The sequence below is a fragment of the Quercus robur genome, chromosome 4, assembly GCF_932294415.1.
Source record: "Quercus robur chromosome 4, dhQueRobu3.1, whole genome shotgun sequence".
Classification (NCBI taxonomy): Eukaryota; Viridiplantae; Streptophyta; class Magnoliopsida; order Fagales; family Fagaceae; genus Quercus; species Quercus robur.
This window is the reverse complement of record NC_065537.1, coordinates 71,772,769-71,786,357: the sequence shown is the minus strand read 5'-3', so window position 1 is coordinate 71,786,357 and position 13,589 is coordinate 71,772,769. Positions and strand designations below refer to the sequence as shown.

At 37.3% G+C, this 13,589-nt stretch overlaps 2 protein-coding genes across 2 annotated transcripts; one reads left to right on the top strand and one right to left on the bottom strand.

Annotated features, from left to right (window-relative positions):
- The first annotated feature begins 1,932 nt into the window (after positions 1-1,932).
- On the top strand, positions 1,933-2,956 carry LOC126722522 (uncharacterized). Its single transcript, XM_050425678.1, has 3 exons — positions 1,933-1,939; positions 1,995-2,232; positions 2,461-2,956. Exons 1-3 carry the CDS (start codon positions 1,933-1,935, stop codon positions 2,954-2,956), a joined length of 741 nt encoding a protein of 246 aa, XP_050281635.1.
- Positions 2,957-9,670: 6,714 nt separating this feature from the next.
- Positions 9,671-13,019, bottom strand: LOC126723583 (receptor-like protein EIX1). Its single transcript, XM_050427149.1, has 2 exons — positions 10,014-13,019; positions 9,671-9,926 (listed from the first exon to the last, which is right to left on the bottom strand). The coding sequence occupies exon 1, from the start codon at positions 12,986-12,988 to the stop codon at positions 10,031-10,033; it is 2,958 nt and encodes a 985-aa protein (XP_050283106.1). The 5' UTR covers positions 12,989-13,019; the 3' UTR covers positions 9,671-9,926; positions 10,014-10,030.
- Between the last annotated feature and the right edge of the window lie 570 nt (positions 13,020-13,589).

Below are 13,589 nucleotides of genomic sequence, written 5' to 3'. Positions count from 1 at the left end.
ATTGTTCATGTTATTTATTTATTTGATCACGGATTGTGCACATTCGGTGTGCTATATAGGTAATCACTCTCCATAACCTTTATTATTATAACAATAGCCTAGCCGAGAAAGATACTGTCTTGGTGGTATATAATTAGATCTCTAATTATGTTAAGGTTGTGATCAGTATACTATATTAAAAAATTATGTCAAAGGGGTGAGTTCATGTAACTTTAGCATTTTCTCTTCATCATCAATAACACGGTCTCTAAAATATTAGACCAGTTGAAACCTAACTCAATCGGAACATTAAATTGTTTAAAAGAAAAACGTTGTCAATGTTCTAAATCATTAATGATGATTAATTTTCCCTCATGACTTAAGACCTTTATATTTTGCAAGTATGAAAGGTATAGGAAGAATTGGTGAAATTTAGTTAATAAAATTTTATCAAATAATGTAATATTAACAAAGAGTTATTTGTTTCTCAAAAAAAAAAGAAAAAAAAAAAGAGTTCTTCTAGTCTTATCTTATCTATTAAGTTGTCTATATATATATATCCCCATTAAAATTACTTTTTTGCCTTGACAATAACAACTAATAGCAACTTGACACATAGAATTTGTTATGAAAATATTCTAAAAATGTTGTGTATATAGCATATTTCTATATATTACACAAGTGTATCTTCTTTTTCTTTGTCTTTTTTTTTTTTTGGTTGAGAGAATACACAAGTTTAACTTCATCAATGCTTAAGTTTCGGTCCTTGTGATTCACGATTGCAAGCAAAACCAATCGGAATTTCCTAGTCAGCCTGACATTGAATCAAGCCATTTCTAGTCTTTGATACTCATTTTCTTGAGAGGAGGATTGTCTTGGTCGTTATGATTCAAAAATGTCGATGTAGTACTTCAGCAGTGAAAAATGACTGGACTACGAAGACCCGTGCCTCACGCTGTTGTGTTAAGTCTTGCCCAGCCCCCTCTTTCGTGTGTGTGTTTCCTGGCAAGTTTGAAATACTCATATGCAGGGACAAATATTATCACCTACAGCTACCATATATACTCACTCAATCAGTAAACAGTAATTTGTAGGAAAAATCCATAGGGAAGAAAACCAAAGGTGTACATTGAAATCAAACTAGATAACGTTTCGGAATGGGCAATGCTAATCTATTTTAGTGTTAATAAGAGAATAAGAGGTACGTACTACCATTTTAAATGGCGTGAGAAGTGCCAATAGAATAAACCCACTATGTTGGCAGTAATATTGATTTGATCCACAAGGTTCAATAATCTTGTACCAAATATCTAAATAAACCCAAATGTTCACAACAATTGTGCATAAAGTATAATATATAATTTAAAATTGTATGTACTTGTTTGGTTTAAATTTGAATCTTGAGTTTACGTTTAGGGGTAAAAGAGAAAAACAGTTTATAATTAGTTAGACAAAAGAGAAAACATACGGTCAGGTGGTGGCGTAAAAGTGTTGATTTACGCCACCAATCAGTGTTTGCCACGTCACATATTTAAAGAAAAACCAATACACCCTATCACACACAATTTTAACTTACTCCACACACATATTAGAGAGCAAAGCTAGAGAAACAACACCAACGCCTAACCCATTCCACCTCCTGCTCTCATCTGACCACCGGAGCTCCACCCCGCCACGGCGCCACCGCACCGAAGTTCAAGGTTTGTTTTGCTCCTTTTTTATTCAATCAAATATTCATTCTTTAACACTATCATCTCTCCCTCACAGACCCAACACAAAACAACCCAGCCACCATCAATGAAGCCTACTGATCAAAACCACAGAAGATCAATGCCAGTGATCAAACAATCCCAAAACCCAAACAAGCCACACAAAATTCCCAAAACCCACTGATCAAACAAAGAATAAAAAAGGATCAAAGAGCAATTCGAATTCGGATCCGAAGCTCGAGAAATGCCGTGTAAGCCACTCTGATTGTATACTCCCTTGGCTTTTGATTCGGAATTCTTGCCCAGTTTGTCGCCACGAGCTTCCCACTGATACTGAAACCATAGCGGCTGCGCCGGTGGAGTCTACGACTGCGGCGGCGGCGGCGGTTCAGAATGGGTCTGAGAATATTGGGTTGACGATTTGGAGGCTTTCCGGAAGTGGGTTTGCGGTGGGGAGTTTTCTGGGCCCAGAGGGAGAATTGGGGAGTGAGAGCTTCCGGTGGTGTATACGGAAATGGATGGTGGGTTTAACAATGGCACTGCGGTGAGGCGGAATGGGTTAGGCGTTGGTGCTATTTCTCCAGCTTTGCCCTCTGATACGTGTGTGCGGAGTAAGTTAAATTGTGTATGTTAGAGAGTATTGGTTTTTCTTTAAATGTGTGATGTGGCAAACACTGATTGGTGGCGTAAATCAACACTTTTACGCCACCTCCTGACCGTATGTTTTCTCTTTTGTCTAACTAATTATAAACTGTTTTTCTCTTTTGCCAAGACAGAACGCCAGCTGGTCTCCTCCACCATCAACAAGCTTGAAGATCAACTTTGATGGTGCTGTATTCCGTGAGTCAGACGAAGCGGGGCTAGGAGTTGTTGTTCGTGACCACCAGGGAAGGGTGATGGCCTCCATGTCCGAAAAAACCAGGTTACCATCTTCCTTAGACGATGTAGAAGCGATGGCAGTGGTGCGAGCCATCTCTTTCGCTCTTGAACTCCATCTACCCTCTGTTATTGTCGAGGGAGATTCGGAGCTTATTATTTCAGCCTTACGAAGTGAGGAGGAGTCCTTTACTTCCTTTGGCCATTTGATTTCCTTTATTAAGCAGAGTTTTGGAAGTTTTTCTTGTATTTCTTTTTCGCACACCCGCAGATCGAGTAATTCTCTAGCCCATAATTTAGCTCAATATGCTAGACACGTTGATGCTCTTACAGTGTGGATGGAGGATATTCCACCACAACTTCATCATGTTCTTGTAACAGACTTTGGTTGATTTAATAAAGTTTCTTCGTATTGATTCTCAAAAAAAAAAAAAAGTATGTTGTACTTCGACTAAAGCAACAGCAAGTAGTGGAGCATTCAAAGGCCAGGTCGGACAAGTCAACCTGGAAGAAAATCTGGACTTTGAATGTTCCCCCAAAAGTCAGAAATTTCATTTGGAGGGCATGCTTAGATTGCTTACCTACTCGGGCCAATCTGCATAGAAGGAAGGTTCACGTTGAGGTGGTGTGTGGTTTGTGTAAGCAGAAACCTGAGACCATGGGGCATATTTTGTGGGAGTGTCCGCTTGCCAGGAATGTTTGGGCATTGGTAAAGGGAAAGATTCAGAAGTGCAACAATGAGGCTCGGGATTTCTTCCTACTATTCGGGTTCATGGTGCAAAGCTTAGATCAACGTGACCTTGACTGTTGGGCTACAGTGGCATGATCTATTTGGAATGCCCGAAATAAGGTCTATTTTGAACATAAACAAACCCACCGAAGGACTATTTTGAGCAGTGCAGAGAGTCTACTAGATGAGTACCAAAAGCTGATGGCGTCTCAGAGATAATTGCTTAGTATGGGTCTTTTCTTAGCTACGTTAGTGTAGCCTCAGTTTATGGCCAGCTGCTTGTAGCTGGCCTTGGACTTATACAAGTTTTCTTTACAGAGATAATTGTTTAGTATGGGTCCTTTCTTAGCTACGGTAGTGTAGCCTCAGTCTATGGCCAGCTGCATGTAGCTGGCCTTGGACTTATACAAGTTTTGCTTTATACGTGTACTTCTTTTTAGTTTAATAAAATTTCTGACCTGTTCTCAAAAAAAAAAAAAAAAAAAGTCTATTTTAATTTGGATTCCTATAAAAGTATCGTATACTATTATTTTGAATAAAAGATTTAAGATTTCATCCTCAGTTACACCAAAAATTGATTGGTGCCTTCGTTGATGATAAAGACCTATCATTAGGAGCGAAAGCCATAGATTAAAAATTTCTACTATATAAACCAACAATTATAGGGCTTTGCATCACTTGTGGGCCTTAGAAAATTGTCTAAATGGCCTAAACCAAAGTTAGTCCTGCGAATCATATTAATGGTTTCCTAAGTTAAAGTTCAATATATTAGATTCACAACTTATATGACAGGATGAAATATTAGAAAATACCGAATGAGTGATGTATATAAAGTCTCATATCTCCATTGCCCATTCTAATTTTCCACCAAGAACATTGGGTCGAGTTTTGCAATTTTGAGCTTCGAAATCCAAAATCGACTTTATTACTCCGGGACTTTCAAATGTTGGCACTGGAAATTGGCAAAGTCTAGTGTTATAAAGACTTGGTAATGTCATCGATGCCCAGAATTTTAATAGAGTCAATGAATAGTAACGAGTCAAAGGTGACAATTTTTCTAAAATATATTGTTTGGTTGTAATCAAAATAAGTGGATTTCCGGGTACCACTGTAACCCACATTGTCTCACATACATCAGACCATATGCCTCTGATTCTTCAAAATAAAGAATCTCCAAAACATAGTCACAAGGGAAAACGTGGCTTTAAGTTCGAAGAAGCTTGGTTGCTTTGGGAGGGGTGTGAGCAAGTGATCCAGGAGGCTTGGGATAATGGAGAAGGGGGTAACTCGGCATTGGATATAGTCAAAAAGAAGATCAGTGGATGTGCCTCGGATTTGCTAGCGTGGGGTGCATCAAAAACTCACCCAGGCACAGAAGAAATAAAAAACTTGCAGAGAAGAATTGAGGCCCTCAATCAAGCTCCACCAACGCAGCAAAATAGAAGTGAATTCATCCTAGCCAGTAAAGAGCTAGATGACTGGCTCAGAAAGCAGGAAATTTACTGGGCCCAGAGATCAAGGGTTAATTGGATTAAACATGGTGATAAAAACTCAAAATTTTTCCACCTAAAAGCATCCCAACGCAGGCAGAAAAACCTTATCCAAGGGATTATGGACACACATGGTCAGTGGGTGGAGGATATGGAAGGAGTGGCTGATGTGGCAGTGCAGTATTTTAGCAATTTATTCTCCATGGGCCCATGTACAAGAATTGAGGAGTGTCTTGAAGCCGTACCAAATAAGGTGACTAGTGAAATGCAACAAATCTTGACCAATGAATTTAATGAGGATGAAATAAAAGCAGCCCTATTTCAAATGGGACCCACCAAGGCGCCTGGACCGGATGGTATGAATGCTCTTTTCTTCCAAAAATTTTGGCATATTGTTGGTAATAATGTTGTATCTACTGTACTTGATTTTCTAAATAATGGTCATATGGTGCCCGAGCTAAATCATACCTATATTGTACTCATCCCAAAAATCAAAAATCCTGTCAAAATGTCTGATTTTAGACCCATTAGCCTTTGTAATGTTATTTACAAAATTATTGCAAAGGTTTTGGCAAACAGATTAAAACAGGTACTACCTCAGATCATTGCCCCAACACAGAGTGCTTTTGTTCCAGGGAGATTGATCACAGATAATGTCCTTGTGGCATATGAAGCTTTACATATGATGCATGGCTGGAGAAAGGGTAAAACAGGGAATCTAGCTTTGAAGTTGGATGTGAGCAAAGCCTATGACAGGGTGGAATGGAGTTTTTTGAAGCAGATTATGATGAAATTGGGGTTCCCAGATCTTTGGGTTGATAGAGTGATGAGCTGCATCTCCTCAACCTCCTTTTCTATTCTAATTAACGGCAAACCAAAAGGTATGATTACTCCTACAAGAGGTCTCCGGCAGGGAGATCCCTTGTCACCTTATCTATTTCTCTTATGTGCAGAAGGCTTCACATCGTTGTTGCAGAAAGCAGAAATGGAGGGACATATCCATGTCGTTTCTATTTGTAGGAGAGCCCCTAAAATCTCACATCTCTTGTTTGCTGACGATTCCCTTTTATTTTGTCAAGCTTCTGAGAAAGAAACAAAGGAGGTACTGGAGATCCTGAAATTATATGTAGAAGCCTCGGGTTAGTGTATAAATATGGAGAAGTCCTCAGTTTATTTCAGTAGCAATACAGCTTCTCAGAAAAGGGAGCTAATCAAAACCATGCTGGGTGTGAGTGAAGTACAGAGATTTGAGGCCTATCTGGGGCTACCAACTTTGGTAGGGAGGAGTAAATACCACACTTTCTCTTTTCTCAAAGATAGAGTGTGGAAAAAACTACAAGGGTGGAAAGGGAAAATTCTTTCAAGAGCAGGAAAGGAGATCTAATCAAGGCAATGGCTCAATCAATTCCAACATACACGATGAGTGTATTCCAGTTGCCAGTTAAATTATGTGAGGAGCTTCAATCCATGTGTGCCCGATTTTGGTGGGGACAGGTTGGGAATGAGAGGAAAATACATTGGCTAAGTTGGGACAAACTAACTAGACCAAAAATAGAAGGAGGGATGGGTTTCAAGGATCTTCACCAATTCAATTTAGCAATGCTAGCTAAACAAGGTTGGAGGTTGATGCAAGATCAAAATTCTCTGTTGTTCCAATGTTTGAAAGCCCGATATTTTCCAAGAAGTCACTTTTTGGAGGCTACTGACTCACCAAACAGCTCTTACACATGGAAGAGCATCATGGCAGCTAAACAAATCTTGCAAAGAGGAACATATTGGAGGGTTGGTAATGGGCGCCATATTCGGATTCTGAATGAGGCATGGATTCCAAACCATTATACAAATAGAGTGCTCCATCCAACATCTAATATTGAAGATGGGATGATGGTTGAGGATTTAATGGATCCGGAGACTCGTGGGTGGGACCATGAAGTTATTAGGCAGAAGTTCCACTGTGAAGATGCTGAAGCCATTATGCGCATACCTTTGAGCTACAGAGATATAGTTGATACAGTTGTTTGGAATGGAGAGAAATCAGGTGTGTATACGGTAAAGTCAGGGTATCGTGAGGCACAAAAAGCAGGGAAGGAGTTGAACTGGGCTGAAAGTTCTAAGGGAGTTGTGGGAGGAGAGGTGTGGAAAATGTTATGGAAGCTAAAGGTCCCTAACAAAATTAAGGTCTTTGGCTGGCGAGCTTGCCGCGGTATCCTGCCAACTCGGGTCAACCTGGTCAAGAGGCGAATAATTACAGATAATCGGTGTGAAACATGCAAGACGGAACCAGAAACTGAAGTCCATGCATTGTGGAATTGTGGTGGGGTGCAGGATATATGGGCTAGTTGTCCAGTTAGAATACAGAAGTGCCATGTGGGGCTGGAGGATATGATTCAACTTTGGGAGGAGTTGATGGCTAGACTCACCATTGAAGAGCTAGAACTTTTTCTAGTGCAGGCTTGGATAATTTGGAATCAAAGAAATACATTAATCCATGGGAAACGAATGCAGGCACCTGGAGTTCTAAATAAAAGAGCAGAAGATTACCTAGATGAATTTCGGCATGCTCAACTCTGTTTAGTCACAAGATCGCCAAGCTTGTTCCCGATTAGCTGGAGACCACCACCTCTGAACCGGTTCAAACTAAATTTTGATGCGGCGATATTCAAGGATGAAGACGCTTCAGGCTTTGGAGCTATTATTCGGAATGATCGAGGAGAGGTTATGGCTGCTTTTTCAAGCAGGGGACCACCGGTGTCATGCAGTGAGGAAGCTGAAATCCTCGCTTGTAGGCGTGCAGTGGAGTTCGCGCTGGAATGTGGGTTTAGGGATATGGTGGTTGAAGGAGACAATCAAACGGTAATGAACGCATTAGAGAAGAAGAGAAGTTTATCATCCCGGTTTGGCCATATTTTGCAGGATGTGCTCTGCTTGATTAACGGGTTTGGATGGTCACAAGTTCAGTTTGCTAAAAGGAGTGCCAACACGGTAGCACACTTACTAGCTAGGCATGCAAAGTTTGAGTCACATGATGTAATCTGGATGGAGGAATCCCCTCCACCTGTTGAGCAAGCTGTGTATTTTGACTCCAATTATATTTAATGAAATATGAGGACGTTTCCCTCTTCAAAAAAAAATAAAAAAATAAGTGGATTTATTTTATTAAAAAAAAAAGGTGGATTTATTCTCATAATTATATTGAGAATTAAATTCAATCATGTGGTTTATTAGTCAATACAGATATACAGCCATATGATTGGTTTTAATTGGGAAACCAAAGGTTTCAGTCTTTCAAGCTATTTCACCTATTTAATAGGTTAAATTAAATCGTCTTCTAGAAGAAATACAATACAGACAGTTTTTTTTTACAAAATTGGTTGTAATCTTAGGCTACAAACTCACTCACTCAATAAAATAAATATTATTATATATTTTGAAAATCTAATCATTAAATTAATTGTTCTTTACGCTCTTAATACACATGTCAAATTTTGTGTCAATCGGATATTATTTACTAAATAATCTATAAATTTATATTTTATGCATAATTTTAAATTACAAAAACTTGTAATTTAAAAATTTATTAATGACATAGTTATTGATCTTTAATTTTCTTAAAAATTTTCAAACATGGAGGATATAAGAAGAAAATGTAATCCAATAGTAGATTTGTCAAAATTCACCTCCAATAAAAATATATTTAGTGAGTTTATAACTTAAAGTTATAACCGATTTTGTAACTAAATTTTGTCCAATATAATAATGGCAGCCAAAGAATGATCCATTATCAAGAATTCTAGTCTCGACCCTTTCAATAAGTCTAGGTCTAACTGTGTACATACTTCATCAACCATCCACTTTGCGATTTTATTAAAACTCAACCTCCAATAATAGACCACTTTGTTAAATTTTTTTTTATTTAAAAAAAATCAATGAAACCTCCATTGCTGTCTCGTTATTTCATAGAGTTTAATCACCCTGATGTATTGGAAGCTGGTAGTGCTCTAAAGACTTGGTAATGTCATCGCTGACCAGACTAATAGCCCATCTGATGGGTCTTAGCTCTGCTGAGTTGAAGCAAGTTTATGGGTCTTTGTTTTTTCTATCCATCAAGAGAGAGAGAAAAAGAAAAAGTGTTGTATGGGTCAATTTTTTGCAATTCTATCCACAAAAAAAAAAAAAAAAAAAAAAAGACTTTCCAATATCTCAAAAAAGAAAAAGAATCATTTTATATTATAAAGTTTACGGGGTCACCGTCTAAAATCTATTACACGGTTTGATTAATTAAAGATAATCAGACCGACCATAATCCCCAAAAGTTTCTTGTAATCTTGGACTGGGACCGAACATCACTAAATTCTCCCACCAAATTTCTTTTCTCTCGTTATGAATTTGACACTTCTTGAGATTCTATACACAACCAAATTACTAATTAGCCTTCTCTCTCAATAAACAGCCTAATTACTAATTATACCAACTACCAAATGCCTATTCAAAGGCTTCAACCATACTCCATATGGGGTTTTCCCCACCACCCCCCTTTGGCTCCGCCAATGTTTTACAATATTTTTATAATCTATTAATATGATAAATTATTAATAGTTTTTATTTGTGCCCATTATCAACATCATTTTTTTACATACTAATAACCACTTGTCATATCAACAATTCGTAAAAAAAATTATAAAATAGTTTATGACTTTAGTATTTTCCATTACAAAATAGCTGGCTGCAAGTGAATGCTCAAAAAATATTATAGAAGTACAATCGAACATGTAAGATTCATCTTGTGTTTGAAAGATTTATTTATTTTTCATGTTTATCAATGTTCAAGTGAGAGAGAGAGAGAGAGAGAGAGAGAGAGGAGAAGAGAAGAGAAGAAACTCGTAATATTGGATCAAATTGAGAAAAATTATACAACTAATTACTCTTCATTAATTATAGTGAGCTATCTATTTATACTAATCAAAATACCACGCCTGAGCTTTTCCATTGATACAACTACACAACTATCTATGTTACAATAAACAAACTAACATAACTTAATCTCTAACAGAGTACTTCTCCACGTGCATGAACTGAAGAAACACGTACTGTAAATCATAGGATCTCCAAGTACTGAGACTTCCACCTGATAATGAAGCATAACTGCACCGATAAATAATAAAGAGAAATTAAAAAGTAGAAATGAATTCACAAAAAAGAAGCTACAAAGTGATTTCTTTTTTGAATTACCTTCAATCTTTGCGTCTCTATGCTTCAATCTTCCCTTGCAAACGAGCCATATTAACTTTGACAGCCACAAAAAGCCTATCTTTCTTTTCATCAACAAAATTGAAGTAAGCATGTCTCCAAGACTTCTTTATCACCAAACTACCGCAAACAATCCAAAATCCGACAATGAACCCCAAAACAACACTTACATAGAACCATAACTTTTCAGACCTGAATTCCTCATTGTCTTCATCTACAGCTTTTGTATCCCCATCACTTAGCAATAATGAGCAATTTGTTATCAATGGAGGCCCGCAAAGTTGTGGGTTACCCTCATAAATGGACGGATCAATGAAAGTTTGAAATTGGTTGGCTGATGGAATAGGTCCAGACAAATTGTTATATGACAAGTTCAAATGACTTAAAAAAGTCAAAGAAGACATACTTGGAGGAATGGGACCTGAAAGATGGTTGCATGAGAGGTCAAGAGTTTCTAAACCATGCAATGCTCCCATATTCTCTGGTATCTTTCCGGTCAATTGATTCCATGACAAATTTAAGGTAAATAGTAATGAGAGCTTTATTAGTGCTTCTGGAATCTCTCCGGTTAGATTGTTTCTTGAAAGATCTATACTATTCATCAAGAAAATTTGGCTGTAATATTCACGTTGGGCACCCTTTGCAGTCAAATCCATATGCTCCGAGTAGGTTAGTGGAAGAAGGAGACTACGGATTGGTGATATAGAATATTCGACCAAAGATTTCAAACCAGCCAAATTGCCCAAACAAGTAGGGATAGATCCTGAAAAATTATTATGTGCAAAGTCCAAAACATGTAGACGAGCGAGAAAACACAATTGTTCCAAAATGGGTCCTGAGAGCATGTTTCCTCGTAGGCGCAATTCTGATATTGAAGGTAGCCTTTTTCCAATCCATTTTGGCAAAGTCCCTGAGAATCTATTACCTCCAACATCAAGTGCATATAAGCTCGAGCAGTTTTGCAAGGTGGAAAAGAGATCTCCAGAAAAATTGTTGTAGCTTAGTTGCAGCCAATTAAGAGTAGGTAGTGAGCACAATGAGGTTGGGATGTTACCCAATAGATCATTTCCTGACAGATCAATGGCCTCTAAATTTTGCATACTCATCCAAAGCCTGGGGATGTTTCCAGATAAAAGATTGTTCGATAAATCAACAAACCACAAACCCGTCGGCCCAATGGTCAATGAGGGGATACTACCATTTAGAAAGTTCCCTGCAAGATCTAGGGTGACCAATTTTTTCATACGTTGGAAGATGTTTACTGGTAATGGTCCAGAAAGAAGGTTTTTCCTTAATGAGAGATATGACACACTAGGCCACAGTGGGAGTGAACCAGTTAAATTATTGTAACTTAGATCTACCCACTCAAAAGATAATAACTTAGGAAGGTCTCCCCTCAATTGGTTATGAGAAAGATCTAATTTCAAAGGCAACGAAGACAAATTCCACAACCAATTTGGTATTTTAGCTGAAATTGAAGAGTTTACAAGGGAGATCTCAAGAAGATTCTTCTGAGTTTTGAGCCATGCCGGGAATGCAGGACCCAATTGGCAGTCTTTGATTAGGACATTTTGGAGACTAAATGGGGGAGTCCAATCATGTGTCACATTGAGAACTAAGGATTTCCTAGTTGATGACAAGGCAAACCAAGTTAGTTTTTTGAGATTTAGGAAATGAGTTTCAGTCATGGTACCTTCCCAAGAATTACTGAAGAGATCCAAAGTGCTCAACTCAGTAAGTTGTCCAATAAATTCTGAGATGGTTCCATTCATCAAGTTGTAAGAGAGATCTAGTATCTCCAAACGTGATAAATGTTGTATACTTGATGGAATTGGGCCTGAGAATGAGTTGTTGGTGAGATGGAGCTCTCTTAAATGTGTAAAATACCCCAAGGAATGAGGCAAAACACCACTAAGTTGGTTTGATCCCAAATTTAATTGTTCTAGTCTATGGTTGCCACATCCGGATAATGCTTGGATAAATTCAGTTATTGGGCCACCGATAAAAAAATTGAACGACATATCTAAATTCTTCAAATTGCATAGGCTAGCCCTTGCTATGTTAGGGATGGGGCCTTTTAGGTCACATAAATTGATCCTGAGATTAATGAGGGCAGTAAGATTAAACAACCATGGGGGAATAGAAGAAGAGTTGAAGCCATTATTTGAGAGATCAAGGACCGAAAGGGACGTTAAATTCACAAATGGAAGAGTTTGAGGGAGATGATGAAGACCACAACTTGACAAATACAACTCTGATAGTGAAGGAAGCATATTAACAACTTGCAGCCAATGAGTTTCAGCTTTGCTAAGGTCTATGTTTTGCAAATTCAAGTATTGTAAGGAAGAGAGATTGGTGAGCCAATATATATTTGAAACCGAAAGAGTTCTTTCAGAAAGTTGAGATGGAATGAGATTAAGATAGCTCAAATTTGTTAAATTTCCAAGACTGGGAGACACTACTCCAGAAAACATTGTAAAGGAAAGGTCAAGGAATGTCAGCTTCTTGAGAGAGCCAAGGAAATATGGGAATGATAATCCTTGGAAATTGATGTTGCTTAGGTTTAAGTAACTCAAATATTTCAGATTTTGTAAAGAAGGATCTAACTTACCACTCAAACAATTAGGCTGATCAGGAGTATATTGGCTTCCTCCTCCAAAACCACATAGATTTGAGCTTCCAAGATCAAGCTTTACTACGTTGCTCGTTTGATTGCTACAACCTATGCCTTCCCAATTGCAACAATCTTGACCCACCCAAGAAGAAAGCCTATTGAATGGATCCTTAAGACCTTTTCTGAATTTTTGAAGGGCTACCCTCTCTATCTCAATGCAACGCACGTTGGCATTTACAGCAATAGAATTGGATGGTACAGCTTCAAGTGAAATAGATTCGGTTATCAAAAGAAGGTAAAGAAGATTAAGAAGAAGTACAAAGGTGGTATTCATGTTGGCCATTTCCCCTTATCTCCTTACAAGGATCGTTGTTATAGATGCTTATTTATAAGCATGCGGATTGTCTATTAACTTTTCTTTTTTTCACTTGAATTATTGGTGCTTAGAATTTGCAGGATATTGTTTATTATAGAATAGTTTTGTTTAAGAAATAAATATAAATTAATTTTGTTTCTGTTTTATTTGCTAAATTATTAGTCTTCTACTTATATCAATGGATACTATATTGTTAAAAAAACATTTGTTTTCTGAGTGAACAAGCAGTAAAAAAGGGAAAAAAAAAAACTGTAAGAGGTTATATGAAATTAATTTTTATTAAATCAATCAACATATATACTAATGTCTTTTATATTTTGTTATGCTTTTCATTAGAAACACACACGCATGTATAATTACATTTGAATAATAAAATAGATGATAAAAATAAAACAAAAAAAGTTTTTTTTTTTTTCAATGGAACAAAGTTTAAGTTACATGAAGAATGTACATCGATTGGGACTAAGTTTTTATATATTATAAAAATAAAAATAAAAAACAAAAAAAAAACCAGAAGTTTCTAATAGATTATAAAATAATTTAAAACAATAAATAATAATTGCCTTTG